Consider the following 27,066-nt stretch of genomic DNA (forward strand, 5'->3'; position numbering starts at 1 on the left):
CTATGGAAGACATGAACGTTTCTGTTCAGCTGGCTGGTTCAGAGGGGTTTGGGAACTGTCATTTTCATAGGTGTGATAGTAGCTAAGTGGAAAAAGAAGAAAACAGTGAGCTGTGTTGGTTTGTGAAAGAACACTCGGGTTGGGTTCCTCTTGGGAAGAGTCCTGAAATGAAACAGCATAATCACACCATCGATTCCAGGTTGCTGCGCCTTGTTCAGGTTGTAAGCGTGAGCTGAAGATAGAGAAACACAAGACCTGGGCACACTCGGATGAATATTTCAAGTGTATAAAGCGTATAAAACTTGGGACTTGTCAACAAAGGACATGGATGCGCACCCAGAAGACCGCCTTACCCTTGCTTCTGCTTAGAAATAATTTTCCAGACGATGCCCACGCCCAGGAGAAGCAGGAGTCCCGCAGCCGCCACTCCTGAGGGAGAAGAGCATGTTATTCTCACTGTATGTAAAGTATTCAAAGTAAGCAGAGGGGAACGGTGCCACGGAGGCCGCTGCGTGAAGTTAAAGACCCGGCCACAGAAATGCCTCCGAGCCCCTTACCTAGGCCTACGGACCCAGACTTCTGTGACCCTGGAGGGAAGAGAAAAAGAAAAATCAGCAAATTATTCTAACAAAATACAGTGTTTCTCAACTGGCGTTAATCACTTTATCGATAATTCGAGGCCTACAATATGGAATTTCTTTAAAACCACACCATTAGATACTTTCTTATAGATCTACAGAAAGACATTTGCGTGTTTAAAATGCATTTGCACGTTTCTGTTTGGCCTTCGCCTCGTTCCCATTGCCCTCACTCAGTTTGCAGGCTGGGACAGGAGGGTCCCAGCTGAAGTCCTCCTGGCACTGAATCCAACTGATGCCTTCCAGCGTGTAACCATCATCGCATTCCAGAGTGATGTTGGTCCCAGAGCGATACGTGCTTCCTTTTATGCCTTTCTTAACACCTTGAACTTCTGGGAACACACATCTGATCTCTGAAATTAGAAGTAACAAAAAAAAAAAAAAAAAAAGACCTTTAATGAGAGAGAATATAAAATACAAGAAATACAACTGTGAGTTATTTTAGATATTGTTCTTGAATTCTTTCAGAATGTAACCAGGGATTAATTCTTATTCCAGACAGCAATTACTTTCTTTGTGGTGTCTCACTCCCGCATGAGGGTATTTGTGAGATCAGCTCCTCCAGACTGACGTGGCAGATGGAAAATGGGGTGCAGTGGGGGCACCCTGGGAGAGGCCCGACAGAGAAAGAGATTTTTCCGATACTGGGCTACCAGAGCATTTGGAGAAGGAAGGGGTAGGAGGGAAGAATTCTGTGGGACCTTTAGAGCTAACTGCCTCTTGCCCACTTCTAGTCTGTGGAAGTCCTTTGCCCTTCAAAGATGTCACCAGCCATATTATTTATGAATAATTTATTAATTAGTCCAGCTATCTAAGCTATTTATACCACTGATTTCAGTGAAGTGAGTTAGTTGCTTCAATGTGTCTAATCACCTTTGACAGTCCAAGGCCAAGAATTCTGGAGGAGCAGGTTCTCGGTGGAGACCAAAGGGGTAACATCCATGTGTAACTTTCAACCTTTGTTAAACGTTTGGGTTTTTTTTTTTTATATATATTTATTTTTACTTTCACACATAATAGTTACTAAGGACGCTTCAAAACCACAAGAATGTGGAATGGCAGGGAGAATTTTTCTGTGAGACTGCTTCCTTAAAGAGCCTCTGATTTATTGACATAAGCATTGGGTACATTATTTCCTCTCATTGTTATCACAGCGTGTTTCAGCTCCTGAGTCACTGAGGTGGGGGCAACTCCACTGAGGAAGCACCCTGTGTGGATTATTAATTTATTCCAGTGAATGTCCAGTTTTCTGTGCAGGAACACCCACGCTAGGAATCTTGTGACATTTGTGACATTGCCTTTAGTGAAGTTTGCCGGTGACTGACCTTCACCATGAGCTGCACAGAGGGGTCAACTCACAGATCCAGGGGCATTTTCCCAGAGGGGAAGAGTCAGGCTCAGGGGTAATCTAGAGACCGTTCATCAGAGACAACTTCTCTGATATAATCACAGAATCACAGAATGATTTGGGGTTGAACATAAACAAACTAAGCACTAACACACCTTTGCACCAAGGAGGAGGCTGGCTCCAGGTTCCCGACAGCGTGCAGTTGATGAAAGCATTCCCAACCAGGGAATAACCGGGATTGCAGCTGTAGGATACAGATGCTCCATAGGAAAAGTTGTCAGAGATGTTGCCGTTGAGCTTCCCGTTGGCAATGCTTGGAGGACGGAGACACTTCACAACTGGAAGGCCTGGGAGAGACAAACAACAGTGTTGACATGAGGATCCTGATGGAGTGCCAGGGAGTAGCTAAGGCACCCTTCCTTTGCAGCCTCGATTGTTCCCTTTTAATTTCCGAAGGCTCAACCCCTGATTTTGTAACCTGTAACTCCATCAGGCTTTGGAAATGGATATAAACCTGATCTTGTTCTTATCGCTTGTTTTGTAGTAAAAGACTGATTTAGTCCTTATGCAAAGCTTTCCCTAAGGCAAGTCATGTTAAAAGTCCCTTTTTTCTTTGCTCTCTGCAACAAAAACACACCTTGACAGAGCGGAGGAGGATGGCTCCAGGTTCCAGACTGTGTGCAATAGATGGATGCTGCCCCAATGAGAGAGAAGCCAGGCTCACAGGTGTACCTTACAGATGTTCCAGGAGTGAAAAACGCTTCTGCTGGGCCACTGTGAAACCCGTGGGTGATGTCTGGAGGCTTGGAGCAGAGCGGCGCTAGAAAGAGAGAAGAGCAGATCAAAACAGGGCTCATAGAGGCAAGAGGGGAAGCTTTGGGGCAGCTGGGGGGGGCTGAATGCTCACCCCCCCAGCACTGAGCCAGCCCTGCCCAACCATCAGCACTGGCTTCACCCCAAATCATCCATAAAGCATATGGCATCATATACATTCCTTCTTGCACAAAGAAACGTTGCCCAGCATCATCTTTCCTCGTACATGAGATAAGAAGGGTGGTGAGTTCATATCTATAAAGGGAATTCCACACTTGTAAGACCACCTTGTTATGGCATCCGTCCAGGTTCCTTGTGGCCACAGAGCTGGCCCAAGCTCATTTTTAAGGTGTTCATACTGAGAAACCGAGGCACAAGATACAGCAGCAATAAGAATGGGAAAAATTAGAATAGATGGGTCTTCAGATCTAAACACGAGACTCTGGATTCCTCTCACCTCCTGAACATCTGACAACACACTACCAAGAGCGATATGGTCAGGAAGGATGGGCAGCTAAGGACAGATGACACACACTTTCCTCTATCATGGGATCCCATGTGCCCCCAGGCTGGCACTGGGGCTTGTGGAGCTCTTCAGGGATGTTATCAGTGTTGCATTGGGTTGTAATGATGTCTCCGGGCCTATAGAGGGACTCTAAGCTCCTGGCTTCTCCATTCCCAGCTCCCACAGCCAACACCGAAGGTATAGAGAACCCTCCAGACCATGAAACTTATGCAAGACAGAGGGGAGCGTTTGGCCACAGAGACCTCATTCTTTCTTTAGTCGTGGAGTTTGTTGAAGCAACGGCTTGTTTCAGCAAGTCCTTGGCCAAATACCACTACACGTTTAATGCCTTTAGAAAGCTGAGAAGATAAGGAAGGGGACGGCTCCAGACTCCGTATGTTGTACAACAAACAGGCTTATTCCTGATGAGGGAGAAGCCGTGTTTGCAGCGTTGGTGCACAAGTGCTGCTGCATCAAAAGTGTCAGAGAAACGACTGCTGTGTTCCCCGTTAGCAGTGCTTAGAGGAGGCAGAGACTTCACTACTGAAAGAGGAGAGGGAGAAGGTGAGAAGGTGATATTAAAGTGTAAGACAAAGTGATGATAAGAATGTAAAAAAGTGCAATTAAGCCTCTTCACCGCTAAAAGCAGGACAGGTTGGGAGGAGGAGTTAGTGTTTAGTAAATCTCGCCTCTTCTTACGATAGACCTACCTGGCTTCCTTGGGGTATCAGGATGATTATAGGATTCTGCCACTCCATCTAGATGCAACATGAAGAGTTCAAAATATACATTTTGTTGAGCAAATACAATGCAAATTTACCTTCATTTTCCACCATCCTGCCTTTATATTTCCAGGAAAAAAATTCACTCCTCTCTGACAGTCAGTGTCCTGCCCTGAAGCTACCAAATGTCTCACTGTGAGGAACTGAAGAGTACATGGATTATGATGAGAAAAGTGCAAATCATGCTTCTACTTACAGCATTACCCAAACCCTGGCTCATCTCCTGTGCGAGAAGAGAGGCATAAATAAAAGGAACAATTTCTGGTTTCTCCTTAAAGTAGTTGGTTGGAGCAAACAGGAAAATTAAAGCCAACTTTGGCTTCGGTGATGGGTAGGAATATTCGGGGAGGGATCTGCCACGGTAAGGAGTGAGAGCGCTGACGCTTACCCTGCTCGCAGACGGGTACTGGCGGGTCCCATGTTCTGTTGGCTTGGCACTGGGATGTGCTGTGGCCTCGCAAGGTGAAACCTTGATGGCACTTAAAGCCGACAACGTCTTTGTATGTGTAGCGATATTTGAGAACAAATACGCTCCCATTCTGGATCTGTGGGGCTGGGCATACCACCTCTGAAAAAGAAATTCTTTATCTCAAAGAGGGAGCCATAGGTTTGCTGTCATTGCTGCGGATCTAAAGTCCATGCTTAACATGCCACCGCTCAGAGAGGCTTCACAGGTAGTACTTGGAGACTCACATTTCAAGAATTGAGGGCTTTTTAGTTCCTTTAGGTCCCCTAGGGGTACCACATTATTGTTACCACATTATTGTAAACATAGTTTTGTGCCTGTAACCAGAATAATGCAAATACATTCCAATAAAGATATTAAATGGTGTAAAATCCCTAAGTGCTGTCGTTCTCAGACTGCGTTACAGTACCAAGCTCATGCCTCCCAGAGCAGTTCCATCTGAAGGAAAGACTAATTGCAGTGATCAACCCCTGCAAAACCACCTTGTGGCTCAGATGACGGTACAGTATTTGGAAGATCCCAGTTCAGTTTTACTCAATATCTCACTCCTGTACTGGAAGACACATTTTTTCCTTAATTTATTATTTATGTTTGTGCAACAAAAGGGACAACTCCCTGCAGGCATCTCACAGCTCTTCATTCTACGTAACTCTGAAAGATCAAAAGCTACCATCTCGAAAATTTTCAGAAGAAACCAAGCAAGCAAAGCAGAACAATCCTAGAGGAATATTATGTTTTAAAACTCTTATTCCTCTAGGTTTTATTTATTTTAAGGAAATTCCACTTTTTAATTTTAAGGACTTCATTTGGTGATTCTAGGCCAGATCTAGTCACAACCTACTTACTCCGACAAGTGGGAGGACGCCCACTCCATGCCACATCTGCTCCAAACACCTCACACCGCCTGTGAGACAGTCCAAGCAGTTGGTGCCTGCAGTTACACGGAAAGAAATACCAGTTGATACCGGGTCATTCAGCCTGGATTTCCCACTCCCACTCCGGTTTCCTTCTGCAGCCTCCTGATTCGGGCTGGTCCCCAGGTCTTTCTGTTGGTTTGACACATGGGAACAAAGGACACCGAGTTCCTTCTTCCCAGATCCAAGAGGAACAGCATCGATCCCAAATGATTGTGGGTTAGGTTGGTCGGGTGCTAACCCAGGACTCAGACCCAAATGATTTCCAAGCTGCTGGAGCCTCCTCGCAGCACTCGCTTGGGCTCGCGGCTCCTGCTGGGTGGCCATCTGAGAAGGGGGGCTGAAACTGAAGTTTGCAAAGTAATATATTGAGCACAGGCAGGGGAAAATGAGAGATGCTTCTCCCTTTCCTGAGCAGGCAACTGGGGCGTAACTGGAACCAAAATATAAATTCTGGCTTGCTGTGGGAGAATGGCCCACGCAGAGAGAGGGCTCTGAGCCTTTACTGTAAGTTGCCCAACACCAAGCTGAGAAAACTGGGAAAGGCAGCGTGAGACTTACCCTTCGTCACACGTGTAGCTCACGATTGACCCGAAAAGGAGATCTGCCAGAATAACTCTGCCGTTCTTTGGTGCTTCTGGGTATTTACACTGTTTTCCTGGGGAAGAACAAGGCTGAGTTTACACTCCTCTCTCCCAGTTTTGTGATGCGCTACGAGACGGTATCTTAAGGATCTGTCCACATTCAGGCACCAAAGATGTGATTTTTAGAAGGCCAATAGCTGCCTAAACTATGTGACTAGTGAAGCCATGTATGAACCTTTTTTTTTTTTTTTTTTAAAGAATTGCTTTAAGAAACCCACAAATGTAGCTTAGACAATTTTCAACAATCAACACCAAAGTGACGGAGCTATTCACTTTTACAGAACGCTAGCGCTTCAGACCACGTGTGGTTTTGGAGGCATGTCAGGGTTGGGGATGCTCCGGGGTGTCTGGCGTATCCCGGCCGGCAGCTGTATCGCACGGTGTCCCCAGCGCGAAACGCCGTCAGATTTTTGTGTGCCTTAGTTAGCTCAGCAAAGATTAAGTTTGGAGGGGCTCCGCAGCCACCTATCGGGAAAGAAAACACAGGGAAAAACAGGGATATCAAATATACAAAGTTGTTTTAAAACATATGGTGAGTACGCATAGATAAAAGGTTACAAGCAAGACTGAAAACAAGGGGGAGGGACTGAAGGATTCAAAATTTTGGAAAAAGTAAGGGAAAGGATGTGTCTCAGGCCTTCAATGGCAGAAATTCCTAGATTATCCGTAAGTCCCCCCCTTGGAACCAGACAGTACCTGCACACCGAGGAGGAGGGAGGCTCCAGTTGCCAGAGTCGGTGCAGTGAATCGATGCCTCTCCCAGGAGGCTGTAGCCAGGGTCACAGCTGTAATTCACAACCATCCCAGGGGGGAAAGCTTCCAAGCCCTGGCTGCTGTGGTTTCCATTGTCAATATTTGGAGGTGAAGGACATTGCAGCACTGGAGAGAGAGGACAAAACAATGAAAAAAGGGCATGGACAGGGAAACACGCAGGAAGGATGCACACACAAAGTCACCAAAATGAACACAGTGTCCAGCATGCCCTGGAAGGACACTTAGACCTGAGGGTCTTACTGGACATGCCATCCCCCCCTCCCCACACCAGTTCTGGGGGTGGGAAGGTTTGTGGGCTCCAGGATGAGCGGAGCAAGGGGAGGGATGCTGGGCCAGCCCCGGGTGGCTGGGGAGCCGCGGCAGCAGCCGGTCCCACCTGCGCAGCGCGGGTACGGGAGGCTCCAGTTCCCCGAGGCCGTGCAGGAGACAGAGGGGTCTCCGAGGAGGGAGAAGCCGGGCTGGCAGCGGTAGCTCACGGACATGCCGCTGGTGAAGTTTGCCCCCGGCTCGGCGCTGTGTGTGGCGTGGGCGATGACGGGAGGCGGAGGACAAGGCAGCACTAATGGGGCAGGAGCAGAGAACGGTGTTTTAGTGATTTTGCCCAATGGAGGAGCTCATGTAACATGGCAAAAGACTGTCACACCTGAAGTGACATGAGTCAGACAGATAGCATCACCTCAGGGCCCTTCCAGCCCAAGGATGTCCCTGAGCACCCTCTTTCTATCCCCCCCGTGCCCCACTCACCGGGCTCGCAGGTGGGGACAGCGGGCAACCAGCGGCCATCGGGCTGGCACTTGGCTTCTCGGCTGCCCTGCAGCACGTGGCCCGGGCGGCACTGGAAGGTGACATTGGCCCCGGGACGGTACACGGCGCTCTGTCCTTCAGCCACATCTCCATTCTGGATGTTGGGGCTTGTGCAGATGATCTCTGGAAGTGAGAAGCGGCAGAGGATGGGCTGGGGAAGCGGCTGCCAGAGCTGAGGGTTCCCCCGTTGTTTTTTTGAGGTTAAAATAATTCAGGGAGGGCCCTGCGATCCCGATGCTCTCCCTTTTCACGGTGGGTAACATCATTCCCGGCTCACCTTCGCACCGGGGGTAAGGCATGCTCCAGCTTCCAGATGACAAACAAGACACCGTGGTTTTCCCGGTGAGGACGTACCCGGGGTCGCAGTAGTACTTCACTGATATTCCAGGGATGAACACTTTCACATCCTTGCTCTCATGCTGGCCATTTTTGATGTTTGGAGGGGAAGGACACTGTAGCACTACAAGGAGGGGAAAAAAGTCATAACTGGTGAAGAGGAGGTGCCAGAAGCCCCCACTGTCGGGTTAGGCAACCTTTTCTCTTCTTGCTTTCACATTAACTTTTGCCAAATAGAAGGGATGTCCATGTATGCATTATTTTTCCGTCCTACTCTCACCTATCTTCCAGCCTTCCTGTTTTTTTGAGCTTATTGACGTCAAGAATTATCTTTTTCTCACTATTTTGGCATTTACAGTGGTTATTTTCCATCTGTGACCCTGACAGCTTGCTCTGATTGTTGTTGTACAAGGTCAGACACCGGCCTGGCTCGCTCTCTCTGTGGATTCATTTAAGGAGATGAAAGCCCTACGTAACAAGGGTCTGACTGGGGATTATGAAGATGGGGGGACAGATATTTACATGGTTTTCCTTTCCCATCCTGGCGAGTGGCCCCTTTACCTCCCCAGGTGAGGCGGTTGCCCCCTGCCAGGTGCCCTCACACAGCGGGTCAGAAGAAATCAGCTCCCACCCACCGCCCCATTGACACTTACTCTTTTCACAGATGGGGACAGGGGGGTCCCACGTGCCCCCAAACTGGCACTGAGACTCTTGAGAGCCCTTCAAGGCGTAGCCAAAATCGCATTCAAAGACAACGGTGTCTGTGAGTTTGTACACGGTCTCCAGCCCAGTCGTTCTTCCGTTCTTGATCTCTGGCCTCTTGCAGCCGGTTGCTGGAAGTGAAGAGCATGAGGAACTGCTGGGACACGAAGCCCAGCCTGGCTGTGGAGGGGCTCTGACCAGGGGCAGGACCTGCTGCTGAACCTGCCCATCGCTGTCACGGGCACGTCAACATTATTGACTCTTATTCTTATGCAAAATATCATTATTTGACTGCTCCCAAGAGCCTATCCTTACTGAGTGACAGAAAGGGAAACCCACAGAGGCAGACGGAGCTCTCCTGCTCATGGGACCTTTGGTCTCTGCCTCTCGCTGGAGATCAGACCAAGAGCCAAGAAGGAGGAAAGCACCCAGGGAAAGATAAAAGAAGGCAACACAAACAGACCTTCACATCGGGGCCGGGGCCGGCTCCACGTTCCGGCGGGGGTGCAGCTGATGGAGGCGTTCCCGACCAGGGAGTAGCCCTCCCTGCAGTGGTACCGCACAGCCGAGCCCGGGGGGAAGGTGGCCGAGGGCTGGCCACTGTGATTCCCGTTGGCAATGCCCGGAGGCGGAGGACACTTCGCCTCTATGAAGGAGAAGGAAAGACAGATGAGAAATATGGACAGGGGAAGAAAAGAATTTTAAAAATCCAACCTTCAAAAACCAAAGGAGGAAGGCAATTAATTCCATTAACTCATTCGAATGAATCTGCCATTTTTGCTCTCCTACTTTCAGGGGGTGCAGCCCCCACCACAGCCACGGTCATTCCTTCTGCCACTCATGACCAACCTTGCTGGGGGGGATGGACACCCACGCACCACAGAGCCCTACCTCTCACCACGGCAATGGGGACAGACACCCTCAAGCCCTACCTCCCACCAGATGACGGGGACAGACACCCCCAAGCCCTACCTTCTCACCATGGGGACGGACACCAGCCCTACCTCCACAGCGTGGTGGTGGCCCACTCCACACGCCATGCTCCCCGTCCACCGTGGTACAGACGATGGAGGGCTCTCCAGCCAGCAGGTGGCCGGGGTCGCAGGTGTAGTTGACCACGACAGCGTAGGAGAAGGTGTCCATCGAGTGCCCGCTGTGGCTCCCATGGGGGATGTCTGGAGGTGGATCGCAGACGATACCTGTGGGCAAGTATGAGGTGGTTTTAGCATCAGCGCTGCAGCAGCACCCGGGGTCTGCAGGACACACACGGTTCCCAGGAAGGGAACCGATGGGGATGGATCCATCTCAGCCATGATGCTCTCTGGGTACAATGACCCAAATTATCCAGAGACAAACCTTGTATGGAAAAAAAAAATCACATGTGGGTAGGAAAACCTGCAGCCTCCTGTGAGTCACTTCCTTGTTGCCCATGTCTGGAGGTGGTAGGACAATTCTAACCTCCCTTTCCATCACCATCAGTGACACATGCAGAGAGAGACTGGTGAGAAATACTTACCCCAGTAACAGAGACTTAAAAATATTAACGGTTTTACCAGTTTGGCCCAGGATAAACAAAAGACCTTTGGAATCATTTTCAGAAGCATCCAAAACAAAACAGAATTAAAAAAAAAAAATGGAAGATTTTACACATACAGTGACTTGAGAAATCTTTTCCAATAAAAATCTTTGTCTTGAAAGATGTGCCACTTTCTCTTGCAAGCCATCTCCAAGGACCTTTTCTTGTGGCCTACTTACGCTGGCAGAGAGGAGCGTCTCCACTCCACGAGACACGTGTGCCAGAGACCTCGCATGTTCTCTGGGAGCCTCCAACCAACTTGTACCTGGAGTCACACAGAAGGATTTATTAATTTACTTGAAGAGTCTTGAGATTTCTTTCCAACCCTTGTAAGCGGCAGCTGAGACTTCTGACTTGGGAACTGGGTTCCTTCGTGTAAAGCTGAGAACCTGCTTCCCTCTCAGCTGAACTCACTCCGTCGCGAGACTCACCCCTTGTCACAAGTGTAATTCACTTTGGACCCGAAGAGGAGGTCTGTCAGGACAAGAGCTCTGCCGTTCTCCGGATCCCCTGGGTTCGTGCATTGTTTCCCTGCAAGGGAACGGGGGCCATCATTACCCTCAGCTGCTCCCCCACATCCCACCCGGGGATGCGGGCACAGAGAGCAGACAGCGTAAAGGAACCATAAAGCTAGAAAAATGTGAAAATCCAGCCAAGCCTGGCACTTGCGGTTTTTTGGCACGGTCAGGACGTACTTTTACAGAATTCCAGCACCACAGACCACGTCCGATTCCCAAGGCATGTGATGGCCGTCAGCATCCCCGGGTGCTGAGTGTACCCGGGCCGGCACACGTATTCCACCGTGCTCCCCACGGGAAAGACGGTCTGGTTGCCATATGGCTCCTTCAGCTCAGCAAACGCCAGGCTGGTAGGTGCATCACAGCCGGCTACCGAGAAAGAAAAGCCAGCCCCGTTGTTAAAGGAGTCGAGAAAAAGCAGATTTGGGGAGAGCAGGGGGAAGGTGAACTTTCGGAGCGATGTGTGAACACTTGCCCTGCTCGCAGACTGGCACTGGTGGCTCCCAGGTGTTGTTTGGTTGGCACTGTACCACGCTGTGGCCACGCAGGACATAGCCTGGCTCACACTCAAAGGTGACGGTGTCCTTGTGTGTGTAGGCAGCCCTTGGTGACACTATTCTCCCATTCTGGACCCGCGGGACAGGACATCTTGCCTCTGGAAAAGAAGTCCAAGTCCTCAGAGCAGGCAGTTACTCAGCATGGAGAGCTCTGCCGCCGCGAAGCCACGTAGGGGTGCGATCCCTTTTAGGACACAAGTCTGAAAATAATTTTCCCATGGATGACGTACTGCCCGCATCCGGCGATGTCAAATGCTGAGGGGAGACCCAAGCTGGAATCATAGACTGGTTTGGGTTGGAAGGGACCTTAAAGCCCCCCCAGTGCCACCCGCTGCCCTGGGCAGGGACACCTCCCACCAGACCAGGTTGCTCCAAGCCCCCTCCAACCTGGCCTTGAACCCCTCCAGGGATGGGGCAGCCACAGCTTCTCTGGGCAACCTGGGCCAGGCTCTCACCACCCTCACTGCAAAGAATTGCTTCCCAATATCTCATCTCAATCTCCCCCCTTTCAGTTTTAAACCCTTCCCCCTCGTCCTATGGCTCCCCTCCCTGATCCAGAGTCCCTCCCCATCTCTCCTGTAGCCCCTTTTAGTTACTGGAAGGAGCTATAAGGTCTCCCTGGAGCCTTCTCATCTCCAGGCTGAACACCCCCAACTCTCTCAGCCTGTCTCTCCTGCCTAGAAGGTGAGGCTGGGGATGCTGGAGGCAGTGGGGTGGTCCTCCAGCCTCCCTCCTCTGCCTCCCCTCGGCTGGGAGGACGAACAGCCCACGCAAAGCAGCTCTTGGGCACGGGGTGCCATTGCCTGGAGGTTTCCCAGCCTTTCCGAAGTGGAAGCAGGGGGGTGGGAGGATTGCACCCCAGCATTTACACCTGCACCCCCAGCCCTACCTCCGCAGAGTGGCGGGGGCCCGCTCCACACGCCGTTCTTCCCGTCCCGGGTGGTGCAGTGGATGGAGGGCTCCCCGTGCAGCGGGTACCCGGGGGCGCAGCTGTATGTTACGGATGTGCCAAAGTGGAATTCATCCAGCAGCTTGCCCGTGTGCTTCCCGTTGGGAATGTCCGGAGGCGGCTCACAGGGGATACCTGCAGAGGTGCACAACAAGGCTTCCAAATTCAACAGCAGCACCAGAGTGCTTGAAATCCCTCAGTCTGTGGGGCATAAACACTTGTCCTAGAGATGGAGGAACTGCAGTGAAGTGACCTTCTAGCTGAGGGCAACTGGATCCCGTCTCCCTGGCCAGCTATTGCTGTGACGGGTAGAAAACAGACCAGTAAGACAAACCTCTGTGGAGGAAACGCCTACACGCTTTATCTTTTTCTACTGTTTAAAAAAATAGAAAACCCCAAATGTTTATTTTGTATCACCTGCGTAAAATCCTGACTTTTCAGCTGCACACAGTGCAAAGGCACGCACAGGCAGAAATTTGTATGTCACCTTGGGTTAATGTGTACCTGGAGAATCTGTAAAATGTTTTAAAATCCCATAGCATACCAGTAAGCGTTTCTTTCTTCATATGAAAGTGTCACCTAATCAGCAGCAGTACTTAATCAGCAGAGAAACACCCGGGTGTAACTGCTGAGGTGCGGCACGGCAGCTCTTTGGGTACAAATCTGTGCTCGTAGTGACAGAGAGAGTTTGGGACCCTGGGATTCCCCTTCTGCCACCCCCCAGCGCTCTGCCTCCCCTTAGGGTTGTGCCTGGGTCTCTCGGTGTCTGACAATAAGGTGAAGATAATATTTTCCCTTCCCTTGTGTAATGGGCTTGTGATAGTCAGAGACAGGACACCCAAGTACTGCTGGAAAAGCTCCAGCTGAGACACTGCTTCCTATAACCACTGCTTTGAGATCTTGTACCTTTTCCCAGAACATTGCCACGTGACACCAAAACCTTCTGATATTTTTCATGCCCACAGAGCAGAGAAATTCCCCCTGAAAGCTTTGATGGGAAAGATTTGGCAGTCTCTGCTGGAAAATATTTACGGAATCTACGCAACCCCCCGGCGCTGGAAGCTACTTACGCTGACACATGGGAATGGTGCCGCTCCACGCAACGCTTCCACCAGAAATCTCACACCGCCTGCTGGACTGTCCGATTAACCTGTGCCTGGGGTCAGAAGGATTGAACGTTCAGCCCAAGTCACGTCGGTCTGAGTTACCACCTCCCTCTGAGCACCTGGGACGGCACCATCAGCAAAGCTGTGGCCGTGAAGAAGTTCCCTTCCTTTGCCTGACTGTTTTTGGCATGTACATGTACACATAAGATAGGGAACACCTTATGTGTTATATAGGTACAGAGCTCTATATGGTGGCTTCTGGGTAGAATCCATTTATTGGGAGTGAATGAATAGGAGGCAAAAAGGGAGACTTACCCGATAGATCTCTCCTCGCTGTTCTAAGCAGTAGCCAAAACCAGGACTTACCCTTCTTCGCAGCCGTAGATCACTGTTGACCCAAACAGGAGATCTGTTAGGAAAATAATTTTCCCATTCTCTGGTTCACCAGGATGACGGCATTGTTTCCCTGGGGGAGGAAAAAACCCTCGTTTTAGGCTTCTGTACACCACGCAACAGACTCAAATATCACTCCAGTAATCTGTCCCCATTTCCAGTTACCCCCAAAACGGGTTTCGAATAGCATAAAGTTCCATGGCTTTACTAGTCACATATTATTTGAACACCAGATTGAACACCAGAGTAGCGTTAATGTTTTTGCAGCATGGACAGACCCCAGCACCTATTCCTTCTCGAACAACGGACACCAAATCAAGGAGCTATTCACTTTTACAGAACTCTAGTGCTTCTGACCACACTCCGCTCTCAAGGCATGTAATAGTAGGTGACATTCCTGGGTGTTTAGAATATCCGGGTCGGCAAGTGTATTGCACAGTCTTCCCAACAGAAAAATCAATCTCATTTTTGTGCTCCTCGTTTAGCTCAGCAAAGTGTAACCTTGGAGGAGCACCACAACCACCTATCGAGAGAGAAAACAGACATGAGAATCGGGCAGGACAGGTAGAAGCAGAGAAACAACACTGTGACGAGGAAAGGTGTTTGGTTTGCCTTGCAAAATAGTTTAATTTGAATAGAGCCATTATTAAGCAAATACAACATATTTTCCCAAAGGATTCCAGAGGATTAGGTTCTTATTCCCAGGATATAGTTAAACCTTCCACTCACAGGGTTTAACCACATTTTTTTAACGGGGTTAGGGGACATAAAATAGTGGTGTACCCCACGGCAGCCACGTCACGGTTTACCTGGGAGCTCAGGCCTGTTTGAGAGCTCCTGGCGATGGTAGAGTCTGCGGCAGAGGGGAGCAGGAGGGTGCCAGCTGCCGTCCTCCTGGCAGAGGACTTTAGCACTGCCTTGCAGGCTGTAACCCTCGTGACACTGAAATGTCACCGTTTGCCCAGGTGCAGAGAGAAGTCCTTGGCCACCAACAAGCCTTCCATTCTCTACCTCTGGATTTATGCAGACAGTCACTGGAAATGAGGATGTGCCAAAGTGATGTGCAAAAAGGGGTGGGAACAAAACAAAACAAAACAAAAAGCCCACAGCCTGTTAATATCACAACAACAACATCTAGGTGACATCTACATAAACCTCCCCAGCCCCACCTGCCCAACGGAAGGGCTTGAAATTAGTTCATAGAATCATCTAGGTTGGAAAAGACCCTTGGGATCATTGAGTCCAACCATCTACCCTACTCTACAAAGTTCTTCCCTACACCATATCCCCCAACACCACATCTAAGCAACTCTTAAACTCATCCAAGGATGGTGGCTCAACCACCTCCCTGGGCAGCCCGTTCCAGTGTCTGATCACTCTCACTGTGAAGAATTTCTTCCTAATGTCCAGTCTAAACCTACCCTGTTGCAGCTTGAATCCATTCCCTCTTGTTCTATCGCTATTTGCTTGTGAGAAGAGACCAGCACCAACCTCTCTACAACGTCCTTTCAAGTAGTTATAGAGAGTTTAGACCATGCAACACTTGAGCTGGGATTAACCTTCTCTGAGGATCTGGTAGCAATGGTCAGAGTCTCCCTTGTGCTCAGAGCCACACTGTGACCCTCTCACCCGAGGGGACGGGCCACAGACTCACCTTCACAGCGGGGCACGGGCCGGCTCCAGTTCCCTGATGCTCCACAAAACACAGCGGCCTTTCCCACTAGGTAGTAGCCGGGGTCACAGGTGTATGTTACAAACATTCCCATGGTAAAAAATGCTTTGCCCTGGCCGTTGTGATACCCGTTGTGGACCCCCGGAGGCATGGGGCACGGTCGGACTGCAAGAGGGAGACAGAAAGTTTAACTCAGCCAGAGAACATGTGAGGGGGCAGGAGCCAGCGTGATGCTGCGTTGATGGGTTAAAGCCCTTCACAGGAGGAAGCAGTGGGCACCGCACTCACCCCTCTTGCATACGGGCATCGGTGGGTCCCAGGTGCCCCCCGGCTGGCACCGGGTCTCATAGGCGTCCTCTGCGGCGTAACCGGTGTCACAGTCAAAGTGAAGCATCTCTCCAGCTTTGTAGGTGCTCTGCGGCTTGTAGACGTTCCCGTTCTGCACCTCGGGTGTCTTACATCCGATTGCTGCGGGGAACATGGGCAGCATCCTTTAAATGTCAATGCACGGGCCAGATCCTGCAGCCGGGACACGCAGCATCCTTTCTGCCAGCCCCACAGCCAGCAGCGCCGCAGCCACCCACCTTCGCAGCGGGGCAGGGGCTGGCTCCACAGCCCACCCTCCGCGCAGCTGATGGACACGTTCCCCACCAGCTCGTAGCCGTCCCTGCAGCTGTAGGACACGGTCGATCCCCGGGAAAACTTGTCCAAGGACTGTCCGCTGTGCAGCCCGTTGGCGATGTTTGGTGGCTGAGGACACATCACCTCTGGAGAGGGAGGGGAAAAGCCCATGAGAGTGTCTGGGAGAGGAGATGCCTGAGAGACAGCTCAGCTCAAACCTCTGGCACATCGGACATAGGGGGAGGCACAGGGTTACACCCCAGGTACTGCCGGGGCTGTCCTGACAGCCAGCCTTTGGGTGCCCTGCCTATCTTCCAACTTCTCTGGACAAAGAAGATTGAATTGATTCATAGAAATCCAGCTGGTTTTGCCCCAAAGGCCGTGTCACACCCCGTGCCAGGTCCCCAGCCCCGTCAACGGCTGGCTCTCCGTGGCCATGCTGCTGCCAGAGCACCGGGAGGAGGACGCTGGCTCTGGAGAACCCCTTCGTGGTTGGTCTCACATGAAGTGATGTGCCAGTCCCTGGACACGCACTGGGGGGTCACCAGCACCCAGCCCCCGTGTGAGAGGGACAGCACGTGCAGCCACAGTTACAGAAATACCTCACTCCAGACTCATGGATGTAACCTCATTCTTTACCTACTATAAAACTGTGTACTTCATTAAAGGAGAGTTTACTCCCTCACAGAAGGGCTCCGTGACAACAGTCAGGGTCTCCCCTGAGCTCAGAGCCACACTAGGACCCTCTTGTCCAAGGGGACAGGTCACAGACTCACCTTCACAGCGGGGGACGGGCCGGCTCCAGTTCCCGGACACTCTGCAAAAGACACGGGCATTTCCCACCAGGTAGTAGCCGGGGTCACAGCTGTATGTTACAAACATTCCCATGGTAAAAACTGCTTTGCCCTGGCCGTTGTGATTTCCGTTGGTGATCTCTGGAGGCACGGGACACGGTTGGACTGCAAGAGAGAGACAGAAAGTCTAACTCAGTGAGAGATAGGCGTGCAAGGGAGTGGGAGTTGATGTGATGCTGCGTTGCTGGGTTAAAGCCCATCGCAGGAACGGCTCCCCTGCAGACACTGTTCCTGCAGGGCTGCCCTCGGGGAAGCAGCGGGCACCACGCTCACCCTTCTTGCAGACAAGCACTGGCGGGTCCCAGGTCCCCCCCGGCTGGCACCGGGTCTCATAGGCGTCCTCTGCGGCGTAACCGGTGTCACAGTCAAAGTGAAGCATCTCTCCAGCTTTGTAGGTGCTCTGCGGCTTGTAGACGTTCCCGTTCTGCACCTCGGGTGTCTTACATCCGATTGCTGCGGGGAACATGGGCAGCATCCTTTAAATGTCAATGCACGGGCCAGATCCTGCAGCCGGGACACGCAGCATCCTTTCTGCCAGCCCCACAGCCAGCAGCGCCGCAGCCACCCACCTTCGCAGCGGGGCAGGGGCCGGCTCCACAGCCCACCCTCCGCGCAGCTGATGGACACGTTCCCCACCAGCTCGTAGCCGTCCCTGCAGCTGTAGGACACGGTCGATCCCCGGGAAAACTTGTCCAAGGACTGTCCGCTGTGCAGCCCGTTGGCGATGTTTGGTGGCTGAGGACACATCGCCTCTGGAGAGGGAAAAGAAATTGCCCTGTGGGTCTGCTGTTTGCCATTTTGTGTGCTGCTGGGACTGTTTGGGTAATATCAGGGTAATATCCTGAGTTCTGCTCGGCTTTTGGTTCCATTTGCTCTATCAATGTATTGGTTAACAAAAGGTTAACAGCAGCACCAAGATTACAATCGCACTGCTCCCAGAGGAAATTATTAATAATAAGGACAGTCCCAAGGGGAGAACTCACAGGCACATCATGGGATTTGGCAGAAGATGCACGTTGACATGGAAGCGGGAAGAGCAGTGAGAAGCTGTGATTACTTCCCGTTCCAGGAGGAAGATGAAAACATCCCACATCTGACCAGAAGCAGAGTCACAGAAATCCCCCCTGGGGCAGCAGGTCCTGCCCTCCCGGCGCTGCCCTGGGGAGGTTACAGCCTCCTGCCAGGCAGCAGCTCAGCCCCAGGGTTAACGTCTCCCCATCCCTCTGGCAGCCTCAGACAGGACAGGCTGCAGCCACCCCCGTGTCCCACCCCAGCTCCTTTCTCCTGCGCTGTTTCTGTCCCTCTGAGAGCCAAGCTGGCAGCACTTTGGTTTGGGAAGCGAAGCGAGGAGGACAGACGCAGCCCGGCTTTGCTTTCCCCCCAGTTTTGGGAAGGCACAGGAGGGAGCTTTCCCCCGTGGTTGTCACCGCGCTGGGACACTCACCCTTTTTGCATGTTGGCAGAGGTGGTCTCCATCTGAAGTCAGCTCCGCACGTGCTCGTGCGGGAGCCCTGCAGGGTGTACCCTGTGCTGCACACGAAGCTCACGGTGTCCCCCATCCTGTAGAAGGGACGAGCAATGGACACTCTCCTCCCATACTGGACACGTGGGAACGGGCACTGGGGAGCTGGAAAAGGCAGATAAATAAATCATTGTTTGCCTACACAGCTCTCAGGCTGTTCCTGCCTGCGATGGTTGCCGTGTTGACGGTCCACGCAGCCTGTTGGTCCCTGAGCAATGGGATGTGGTGGAGGATGCAGTGGGGGCAGGTGTCCCCAGGTTCTCCCTGGGCTGCCAGGGGACCTTGCTGCTCCCTCAGCTGGCAAGAACTGGGGGTCCAGGACTTCGTGTCACTCTTGACCCGGTGAGGTCAAGAGCCTTCCGTGGCCTTTCTGCATATTTCTGACCCACAGACTGGGAAGCACATCCCCTGGGTCCCATCCGACCTGGAGAAATGTTGGCAGCACCCTCCAAGACCGACTGTGGTCCAGGGGTCTGTGCTGTGGGGACGCGCAGCCAGGCGGGGGGGGGGGGTGCAGAGCGTGGGCTGGGGGTGCCGTGCCACGCTGCCCATGGCACCGCTGTGACAGTGTGGGGATGGACCCTCGCCAGTGAGGGCAAAACCTCTGCTGCTACAAAGAACCCGGCTGTGAACCTGCTGGTGTGTGGCCAGGGGTATCTGGGGGTTGTTTGCATTGAACCCCTGGAGAGAGAAAGAGAGAGGGAGAGGCAGAGATGAGAGAGGCGGGTGGGCAGGCAGACGTTCAGAACCAAAACCACAGAGAAACAGCTTCTTCCTTACTGGGCAAATATTTGCACTAGATATGGGAATGGAGAAAGAAGGTTAAAAAAAAAAAAAAAAAAAGCCTTTCACTGATAATATCTTTTGGGTTCCTGAGTCGGGGGCCACAGCTCCCTTCCTCTGAGCTGTTGGGGTGCAGCCTGTCCCTGCCGTGCCCCTCGCACCCCCCTGAGGTTGGCTTTGCTGAGAACCACAGCTCTGCGGCACCGAGCAGCACACGCGAGCAGTGGCAGTTACTGCCACACGGCTGGAGAACCCAACGCACATACGGCAGCTGAACACATCGGAAACCAAGTATAACAGAAGAAAATACGATTTAACCTTTTTGCAAAATGTTGACTTAATGATAATTATTTTTAAAAAAAAAAAAAACAACAACACATAACCCGGCCCTTCAGAGTCACTGATGCTTGACTCCCAGCCTGTCACCGAGCCACCTAAGGCAGGAGGGTCAGCCTTCGCTCCCCTAAGATGCCAGTGAACAATTAACACGATTGAGGACACGGGCAGAAGTTCTCCATACAGTACCGACACACATCTCAAACCTTGCCGGGGCAGCCAGGCTGCAGCACCTACACTTGCGAGGCAGAAAGGGGTGAACAAAACCATACTGCAGAGATGGAGCCAAGTTTCTGTTGATTTGGGCTACCCTGTCCAAGATGAAAGGTCACCGCGGGCTACCTGCCAGGCTTTCGTGCCCTGTGGGCTTTCAGACTTGTTTGCCGTTTTACTTTCCTGCCTCACCCCAGTGCATTTCTATTTGTCACAACAAATTTCAACTTGACAGAGCTCAAACACGAGCTGTTACCGGAACGGGCTCCTCGTCTCACTGCTGTGAGATGCTGTATCCGTAACCAGCTTTACTTGGGCAGTTCAAACACAGGGGTCAAGCCCCTTCTTACGAGAACCTGGGCAGGTTGTGAAAGACTCTCCATAGTCTTCCACAACGAGGTTTTACTTCCCTTTCCCGTGGCCACTGAAGGGCACGGGGTGGCCCCAGTCCTGTCCCAGAGGGTCTTTTTCATTAGGGGGCTCAGAGGCCCTGGGATGCTCAGGGTCTGGCATGCTGAGGTCCACCTGGGACCAGTGCAGGGCTCTTAACTATCTCCACAGGGAAAAGGAAAAGGATCAGCACAGAGAGGAGAGGAGCAGCGAGGAGGAGGAGGAGGGATGTGGGAGGAAGGCCCCGGAGGCGCAGAGCTGCCGGTCTCCCTTACCTCGAGCCCTAGCCACGGTGGCCGGGAGCAAAGCGGAGCTGCCCAGGAGGCAGAGGGTGAAGGCGAGCACCATGCTCCGGTCCCCAGCGCAGACTGTGGCTCCTGGGGGACTGCGGGAAGATATGGGGACCCCAGTTCCCCCTGTTGCCCCCTACATGCGGAAGGAGCCGCAGCTGTGGGGCTTCCCAGGGCCGCGGGACAGGAACCCATGGGCTCCCCAGCACAGGAGGGGTTCAGCCACCACCCCCGGGCGACGCTGCAGGTCCCACACACCACTTCTGCTGGTGCTTTTGGCTCCCAGAGCAGGGGAGGACGGGTCCCTGGGACCCACTGGCACCCGTGAAAGAGGGGAGGGCACAGGCACAGAGGTGCTACTAGCCAAATTGTGCCCTCCATGGAGAGCATCCTTGACCAGTAGTGGCCCGGGCTCTGGCCAAGTCCCCAGGCGGTGACAGCAGCTCTTCCCAGGAACCGGGGAAGGGCAGAGCAAGGCATTCCCTCCTCCCACACACCTGGTACTGGTAGCAGCTGGGGACACGTCTGTCCCTGGGGGCCGTGGGTGCAGCCCAGCCCCACACACACCCCTGCAGCCATGGACCCAAATCCTCCCGACCCGACCCTGGCTGCCCCAGGACTCATCCAAGCCAGCATCATCCCTGGGAGAATAAAAATCCACAGACAGGACTTCTTGATGTAGGAGCAGGCGCAGCAGCCTCAGCTCCCCACCTCACATGGCAGAGAATACTTCCTAAGCCTAGAACAACAGCAAGACGTGCGTTACTCAAGTCTTTGGATTCCTTTTATTGACAGAGAACTTCTAATATTTACACGTTCAACATTTCTACTTCAGAATTGCATTTGGCCGGTTACTCTCAGATTATAAAGTAAGATTATGTACAATGCAGTTACAAAGACACTAGATAAGCCCTCTTCACCAACGTTCTGCCGACCACCCCCGGAAGCTGTCACAGCATTCAAAATTCCTTCCGTTTTGTTGTGGGAGATCACTTCAAGCTGATCTCCAAAGCAGGCGGTAAAGCATTTGGAAAAACCACTCTCAACTATGGAGTAGGGATTAAAAATGACAAACCACAACACCAAGCCATGAGGCTTTACAGTTGTGTTTTTTTCCATCTAGGCACTCACATACCTTACCGTAAGAGATATATAAAAATGACCAACAATCTGCAAGTGCTTATTCTGCAAGACTGGCTTCCGAAAACAGCCTCTCACGGTGCCCCAGTGACAGCAGGAGAGAGCTCTGCGGGGAAGGGAGAACTTTGTGGGTCTGTCTGGAACAAGACTAACGTGTTGATGGAAATGGCTATTTGTGGTTTTCCCCTCTAATTAGAGGCATGTTCCTGTTAACAGGAAAGCACTGGTGAAAATGCAGAAACAAAAAGTTTGTAGTAGACACATTTCGGATACTTCCCATTCCCAACTGCGCATCACGAGAAGCTCTGATGGGTCATTTACCTCTGCAGCAGACAAAACCTGAAATCTCAAAATCTTGCTTTACCAGCAGCTAGAAGTCCTGCTGTCTCAAGCTGGATTCAAGCATGAGCTGAATACAAGTTTAAATCCAATCACAGTTTTGTTTCCCTTATAAATAGGATTCCCAGGAAACCTTCAAATCTTTACTTCATTTTCCGAGATGCTACATACCTCGTTAGCTTATTAAATAATTTAGCAATGCTGAGTTAAAGCCAGGAGAGGACGTGAACACCGTAATGTGAGCTTTCTATCAGCCAAACAAATCAAGGGCATTTTTCCCGCCCGTGTGTTTGATTTAGACAAGGCAAGTGAGGTCCCATCACCCGAGCTGTCCCCGTGGCACAGCCTGGGGACAGCAACGCTGCCCCACTCACCCCCGTCCACCCTCACCAACCATCCTCACCACAGCGACGAGCTGGGTCAGCTCAGACAGGATGAAAACAAAGTGCACAAAAGACACGGCGTTTGTGTCCTGTTCCCCACAGAGGAGTAAATTAAGGCTTGACGAGCATCTGCACCTACTTTGGGTGCAGCATCAGGAAATGTCAGATTAGTAGTCTTCAGAATAAGGCATTTAATTTTTTTTCTCTCTGCTAAAAATTTCTGATCTGCATGGATTGATATTTGCACAACGGTTCAGACTTGCCTTGAAGTAGTGGCTAGAACTGAGCTTTTACAGGAACATTTTCAATGCTTTCGGTACCCACAGATAATACCCAACTTAGGCATCCTGTTTGTATCGAACTTCATTTTTTCAAGTGAATATCACTCACACAAAGACATTCACCATTAATCCTGTCGGCAGCAGCACCGCTTTCCACCTCAGGACGCTTAGGAAACCCCTGACTCCTGATCAGGACCAGGCAGAACATGACTTTAGTGGGGCTGAGAAGCTGGAGGTGGGGAGGTACCCGAAACGTAGGATTTTCTCGAGCCTACTTTATTGCAGCACGAAGGTCTATTGGCATCATTGCGACCCAACACGGGGATAACAGCGGTTGACTTGTGAAGAGCATCTTCAGGTCATCTTCCCCCGGGGGTGGCAGAGAGCCGCCAAGCCCCGTGCACGGGCTGCTGGGCCCGTCGCAAGTCGCAGCCGCAGCCCGAAGTGCAAGTGCTTTGTCATCCAAGGGCAGTTGTCGCTGCTTCAAGGCCAATTTCACAGGAGACAGAAGCAGTGCTCTGGGATCGGGTCAGTGTGATCAAGTCCAACAGGTCTGCAGGTGCCTCCCCGTTCCCCAATCTAGATGTTCATAACCAGCATCGCCAGGAGGAGGGGGAAGATTCCTACAAGAGACAAATAAGAAGCTTAAGTCTTCACTCCAACCAGATCTAACTGTCTTCTCCCTCCCTGGTGCCCTTTTCCCCCCCCAACCTTTTCACAGCATCATCTTAAAGCAAGAAAAAAATATAAATCTGACGACAGACCGTGGTGGATGGCTTTGAAGCTTATTTCAGGCAGAACACACAGGAGCCAATAACACGACAATAGGCGAGAGCATGGTACGGGGGCTCAGGAATATGTTTTACTTACCGACAATGATGATGTTCGCTCCACCTGGAAAGGAAGAGAGTTGAAATGTGAAACTCGGGGTTCAGCGCAGTAATTCATCAAACCACACAACATGCAGCATCTCAACTCGGAGCCAATGCACACAGGAGACAATTCAAGCCACACACAGAAGGGGATCCCTGCTTTGGGTCAACATGCTCAGCCCAGCTCCACACACATTTATCTGTTAAAATTCAGATGTATTTACCAGGACACATTTCCACCGCCTGCGAGTCTGTGCCGCAACCTAAAGCCTCTTTTGGCACTAGATTTTAACAGAAGCTATTTCAGGAAGCATCGAAGGCTTATTAGCAGAATGAGCTGATTTGAGGATTCACAGAGGAAGGAACAGAGAGGAAGCAGCAAGACAGATGCAGGAGAGTTACCTCTGCATTCAGGAGTGGGCTTGCTCCAGACTCCCTGGGCCTGATCTCCTGCCATACACTGAAGAAAGGCGGCTCCAGCAAGGGTGAAGCCATCCCTGCATTTATAAACCACAACAGAGCCATGGGCAAATGTTGTGCTCTTGGTGCCGTTGTGTACCCCATTGTCAATTGTAGGTGGTTTTCCACAGAGAACATGTTCCACAGGACCATCATCTCTTTTGCATTCAGGAGTAGGCTTGCTCCAGACTCCGTGGTGTTGATGATCCACGATGCAGTGAATAGAGGCGGCTCCAGCAAGGGTGAAGCCATCCCTGCATTTATAAACCACAACGGAGCCATGGACAAAGTCGGTGCCCTTGGTGCCGTTGTGTACCCCATTGTCAATCGTGGGGGGCTCCTCACAGAGACCGTCTGGGCGCTGTCCTAGGGGAGGAACACCAGCAAGAGTGTCTGAGGACCTCTCCTAACTGAAAAGGTGAAGAGGCGTACGGGGAGAAGGAGGTGCAGCCAAACGCCGAGCCTCTAGCAGCAACTGAAAATAACTTTGAGTTTTCCTGCTTTGTGCTGGACCTGAGTTACTGCCCGTTGGCCACAGCTCCGGGGTGTCCCCCCCAGCAGTGCCTAATGAGGCTAAAAGAAATGTTTCAGCCATTTCTACCTTCACATAACACTATACACTGACTTCATAAATCCCCCTTTCAACGTTATACTACATTGAGTGGACTCAGTTCTACTATCCAATTATCTTCATCTTTTCCTGGTAATTAAAGAAAGAAAACTTTCCTCCTGTGACTGTTTTTTTTTTTTTTCCCCCTATCATTTCTGCCTTTCCCTCACTTCTTCCACTTTGCCAGCAAAATTTCTGAATTGTATGAGAGTATCACACCTAAGGCCTCACAGCATGAGTTAGTACTGAAATCATTAATTTTACAGTTGATTGAGTTAGGAAATACAAGTAAGAGCAGCCCGAGCCCACCAGCAAGGCAGCCTTATCTTAATGGCTCTGCGCAGGGATTTTCCCTCTTACTTTCACAGTAGGGAGGTGCCGTATCCCAGTCGACTCCGTTTCCTGATACCACACATTTGGCAGATGACTTCTTTAATTCATACCTAAAGAAAGAGAAGAAGTTCAGTACTTTCCAGAAGACAACCCAGAAAGGGTTCTTTCCCCGCCTCCCCACCACCGCACGCAGGCGAGTTGTTAACCAGAAGCTGTCCCTGCCATGACATGGGATCTGCCCACACCAAAGCCACTAAATAAGGGCACTAATAAGAGCGGAACTGAAGCCGCTCACTGCATCACCGAGCACACGTGTGTTGCCATGTGCTCATCTCACTGGGGACGTAATCTCTGGCTAAATCAGGGCTACAAAGATGATGAGGGGCCTGGAGCATCTCTCTTACGAGGAAAGGCTGAGGGACTTGGGTCTTTTTAGTCTGGAGAAGAGAAGACTGAGGGGGGATCTGATCAATGTTATAAATACTTAAAGGGTGGGTGTCAGGAGGATGGGGCCAGTCTTTTTTCAGTGGTGCCCAGGGACAGGACAAGAGGGAATGGGCACAAACTTGAACAATAGAAGTTCCACCTAAACATGAGGAGGAACTTCTTTCCTGTGAGGGTGGCAGAGCCCTGGAAGAGGCTGCCCAGAGAGGTGGTGGAGTCTCCATCTCTGGAGGCATTCAAACCCCACCTGGACACGTTCCTGTGGGACCTGCTCTGGGTGGACCTGCTTTGGCAGGGGCTTGGACTAGATGATCTCCAGAGGTCCCTTCCAACCCCATATCATTCTGTGATTCTGTGATAATACCTGGTTTCACTGGAGATTGCACTGGAAAACCCGGGGGGGGAGCGGGGGCAGATGTTACTGCCTGTGATCCCCATCGTCTGACCCCCAAGTCGGTCCCATTTAAGCAGGGATCCACTCACCCGGGATGGCAGGTGAATGTCACAACGGTCTCAAACAGGAAATTGTCTGCGATCACATCCCCGTTCTCTATCCTGGGAGGAGAACATTGCTGCCCTGGAGGAAAAGAAAGCAGCATGGGAATTACTTCAAAAACCCCGAGATGGGCACGACCCACATTTCAGAGTAACCTCTGAAGCGTGTGCAGGTCACTCGCACGGTCCGTCAAGGCAGGAGAGGAGCAGAGACACTCACGTGTGCAGAAGTCTGAGTCTGCAGACCAAGTTGCATCAATCAGGCAGGTGACAACAGAGGACTTCCCCTTTGCTGCAGTGTAGCCCGGTTTACAGCGATACGTCAGCTTCGTTTCAGCAGGGTATCTGTCACCCGCAGACCCCATTAGCTCAGCGAAAGGGAAGCGCGGAGCAGGACCGCAGTAGACTAACAATGGGAGACAAAGGCAAGGTTAGTCATGGAAGGGGACCCAAAGGGTCTGCAGTAACACCAGAGAGCTCCCTGCTGTGGGGCACACAGCATCTTAACCTGGCTGGATGTCACCGGCTGGGACACAGGTTGCATCCAACCCACTTAGCAAACAGAAGCCTGTATCACAGCTTGCTTCACGGGAGAAAAAGATGGAGAATGGGTCACATCTCTGCCCCAGAGACGCTCCATCGCTGGCCACCAACCCGACCTGTGGGACCCCAACTCGGCTCAGCTCAGAAGCCAACATCCCCAACAGCTTTGGAAGCTGGTGAAGCAGTCTCTCGGGGGTAGAAGGCAATTTTGTCTCCCCTTTCAGTGCACTTTTGGATCATTTGCTGTTCACAAATAAATTGCTTCAGCTATAAATATCTAACTGGCCTGGGGTGCCACACCGAGGACCCAAACCAGCATGATCTGGCACGGCATGGCTACCAGTGCCCAAGGCTGGGGTGCTGACCTGCCCAACAGCTCTTACACCTTCTTCAGTAGAATTGCTCAAGGAAGTACATTTGTTTGTACTCACCTGGGTCACACGTTGGCAGAGGTGGCTTCCAGGTACTGTCTGCTTCACAAGTAACTACGCTACTACCATTCAATACGTGACCAGGATCACACTCAAAGGTCACTGTATTTTTATAGGTGTGATCAGTGCCAAAGCCAGACAACTTTCTCCCGTTCTTCACTTCCGGATTTTCACATTTGACCACTGGAAGTGAAGATAAGATGGTAAGAATATTCATTACAAGAAGGAAA

General features: G+C 51.4%; 1 protein-coding gene across 1 annotated transcript in view; it reads right to left on the reverse strand.

Moving 5' to 3' along the window:
* The window catches only part of CR1 (complement C3b/C4b receptor 1 (Knops blood group)), a 66,323-nt gene continuing 39,257 nt past the window's right edge, over positions 1-27,066 (reverse strand). Inside the window, exons 40-80 of the mRNA XM_074163525.1 lie at positions 26,837-27,019; positions 26,083-26,268; positions 25,851-25,944; positions 24,951-25,033; positions 23,924-24,346; positions 23,520-23,543; positions 20,492-20,593; positions 18,417-18,599; positions 17,542-17,724; positions 17,246-17,425; positions 16,895-17,077; positions 16,082-16,264; positions 15,786-15,965; positions 15,480-15,662; positions 14,635-14,859; positions 14,157-14,348; positions 13,799-13,898; positions 13,397-13,482; positions 12,267-12,461; positions 11,296-11,475; positions 10,998-11,189; positions 10,734-10,833; positions 10,482-10,567; positions 9,190-9,372; positions 8,678-8,857; positions 7,966-8,148; positions 7,629-7,811; positions 7,261-7,443; positions 6,807-6,989; positions 6,384-6,575; positions 6,028-6,124; positions 5,398-5,483; positions 4,475-4,654; positions 3,674-3,847; positions 3,329-3,502; positions 2,624-2,806; positions 2,142-2,324; positions 812-991; positions 558-587; positions 354-429; positions 1-82 (exon numbers count right to left, since the gene is read on the reverse strand). Coding sequence (XP_074019626.1) covers positions 1-82; positions 354-429; positions 558-587; positions 812-991; positions 2,142-2,324; positions 2,624-2,806; positions 3,329-3,502; positions 3,674-3,847; positions 4,475-4,654; positions 5,398-5,483; positions 6,028-6,124; positions 6,384-6,575; positions 6,807-6,989; positions 7,261-7,443; positions 7,629-7,811; positions 7,966-8,148; positions 8,678-8,857; positions 9,190-9,372; positions 10,482-10,567; positions 10,734-10,833; positions 10,998-11,189; positions 11,296-11,475; positions 12,267-12,461; positions 13,397-13,482; positions 13,799-13,898; positions 14,157-14,348; positions 14,635-14,859; positions 15,480-15,662; positions 15,786-15,965; positions 16,082-16,264; positions 16,895-17,077; positions 17,246-17,425; positions 17,542-17,724; positions 18,417-18,599; positions 20,492-20,593; positions 23,520-23,543; positions 23,924-24,346; positions 24,951-25,033; positions 25,851-25,944; positions 26,083-26,268; positions 26,837-27,019 — 6,458 coding nt within the window. The remainder of the gene's footprint in view (positions 83-353; positions 430-557; positions 588-811; positions 992-2,141; positions 2,325-2,623; positions 2,807-3,328; positions 3,503-3,673; positions 3,848-4,474; positions 4,655-5,397; positions 5,484-6,027; positions 6,125-6,383; positions 6,576-6,806; positions 6,990-7,260; positions 7,444-7,628; positions 7,812-7,965; positions 8,149-8,677; positions 8,858-9,189; positions 9,373-10,481; positions 10,568-10,733; positions 10,834-10,997; positions 11,190-11,295; positions 11,476-12,266; positions 12,462-13,396; positions 13,483-13,798; positions 13,899-14,156; positions 14,349-14,634; positions 14,860-15,479; positions 15,663-15,785; positions 15,966-16,081; positions 16,265-16,894; positions 17,078-17,245; positions 17,426-17,541; positions 17,725-18,416; positions 18,600-20,491; positions 20,594-23,519; positions 23,544-23,923; positions 24,347-24,950; positions 25,034-25,850; positions 25,945-26,082; positions 26,269-26,836; positions 27,020-27,066) is intronic.

Source organism: Numenius arquata, chromosome 24, assembly GCF_964106895.1.
Source record: "Numenius arquata chromosome 24, bNumArq3.hap1.1, whole genome shotgun sequence".
Taxonomy (NCBI): domain Eukaryota; kingdom Metazoa; phylum Chordata; class Aves; order Charadriiformes; family Scolopacidae; genus Numenius; species Numenius arquata.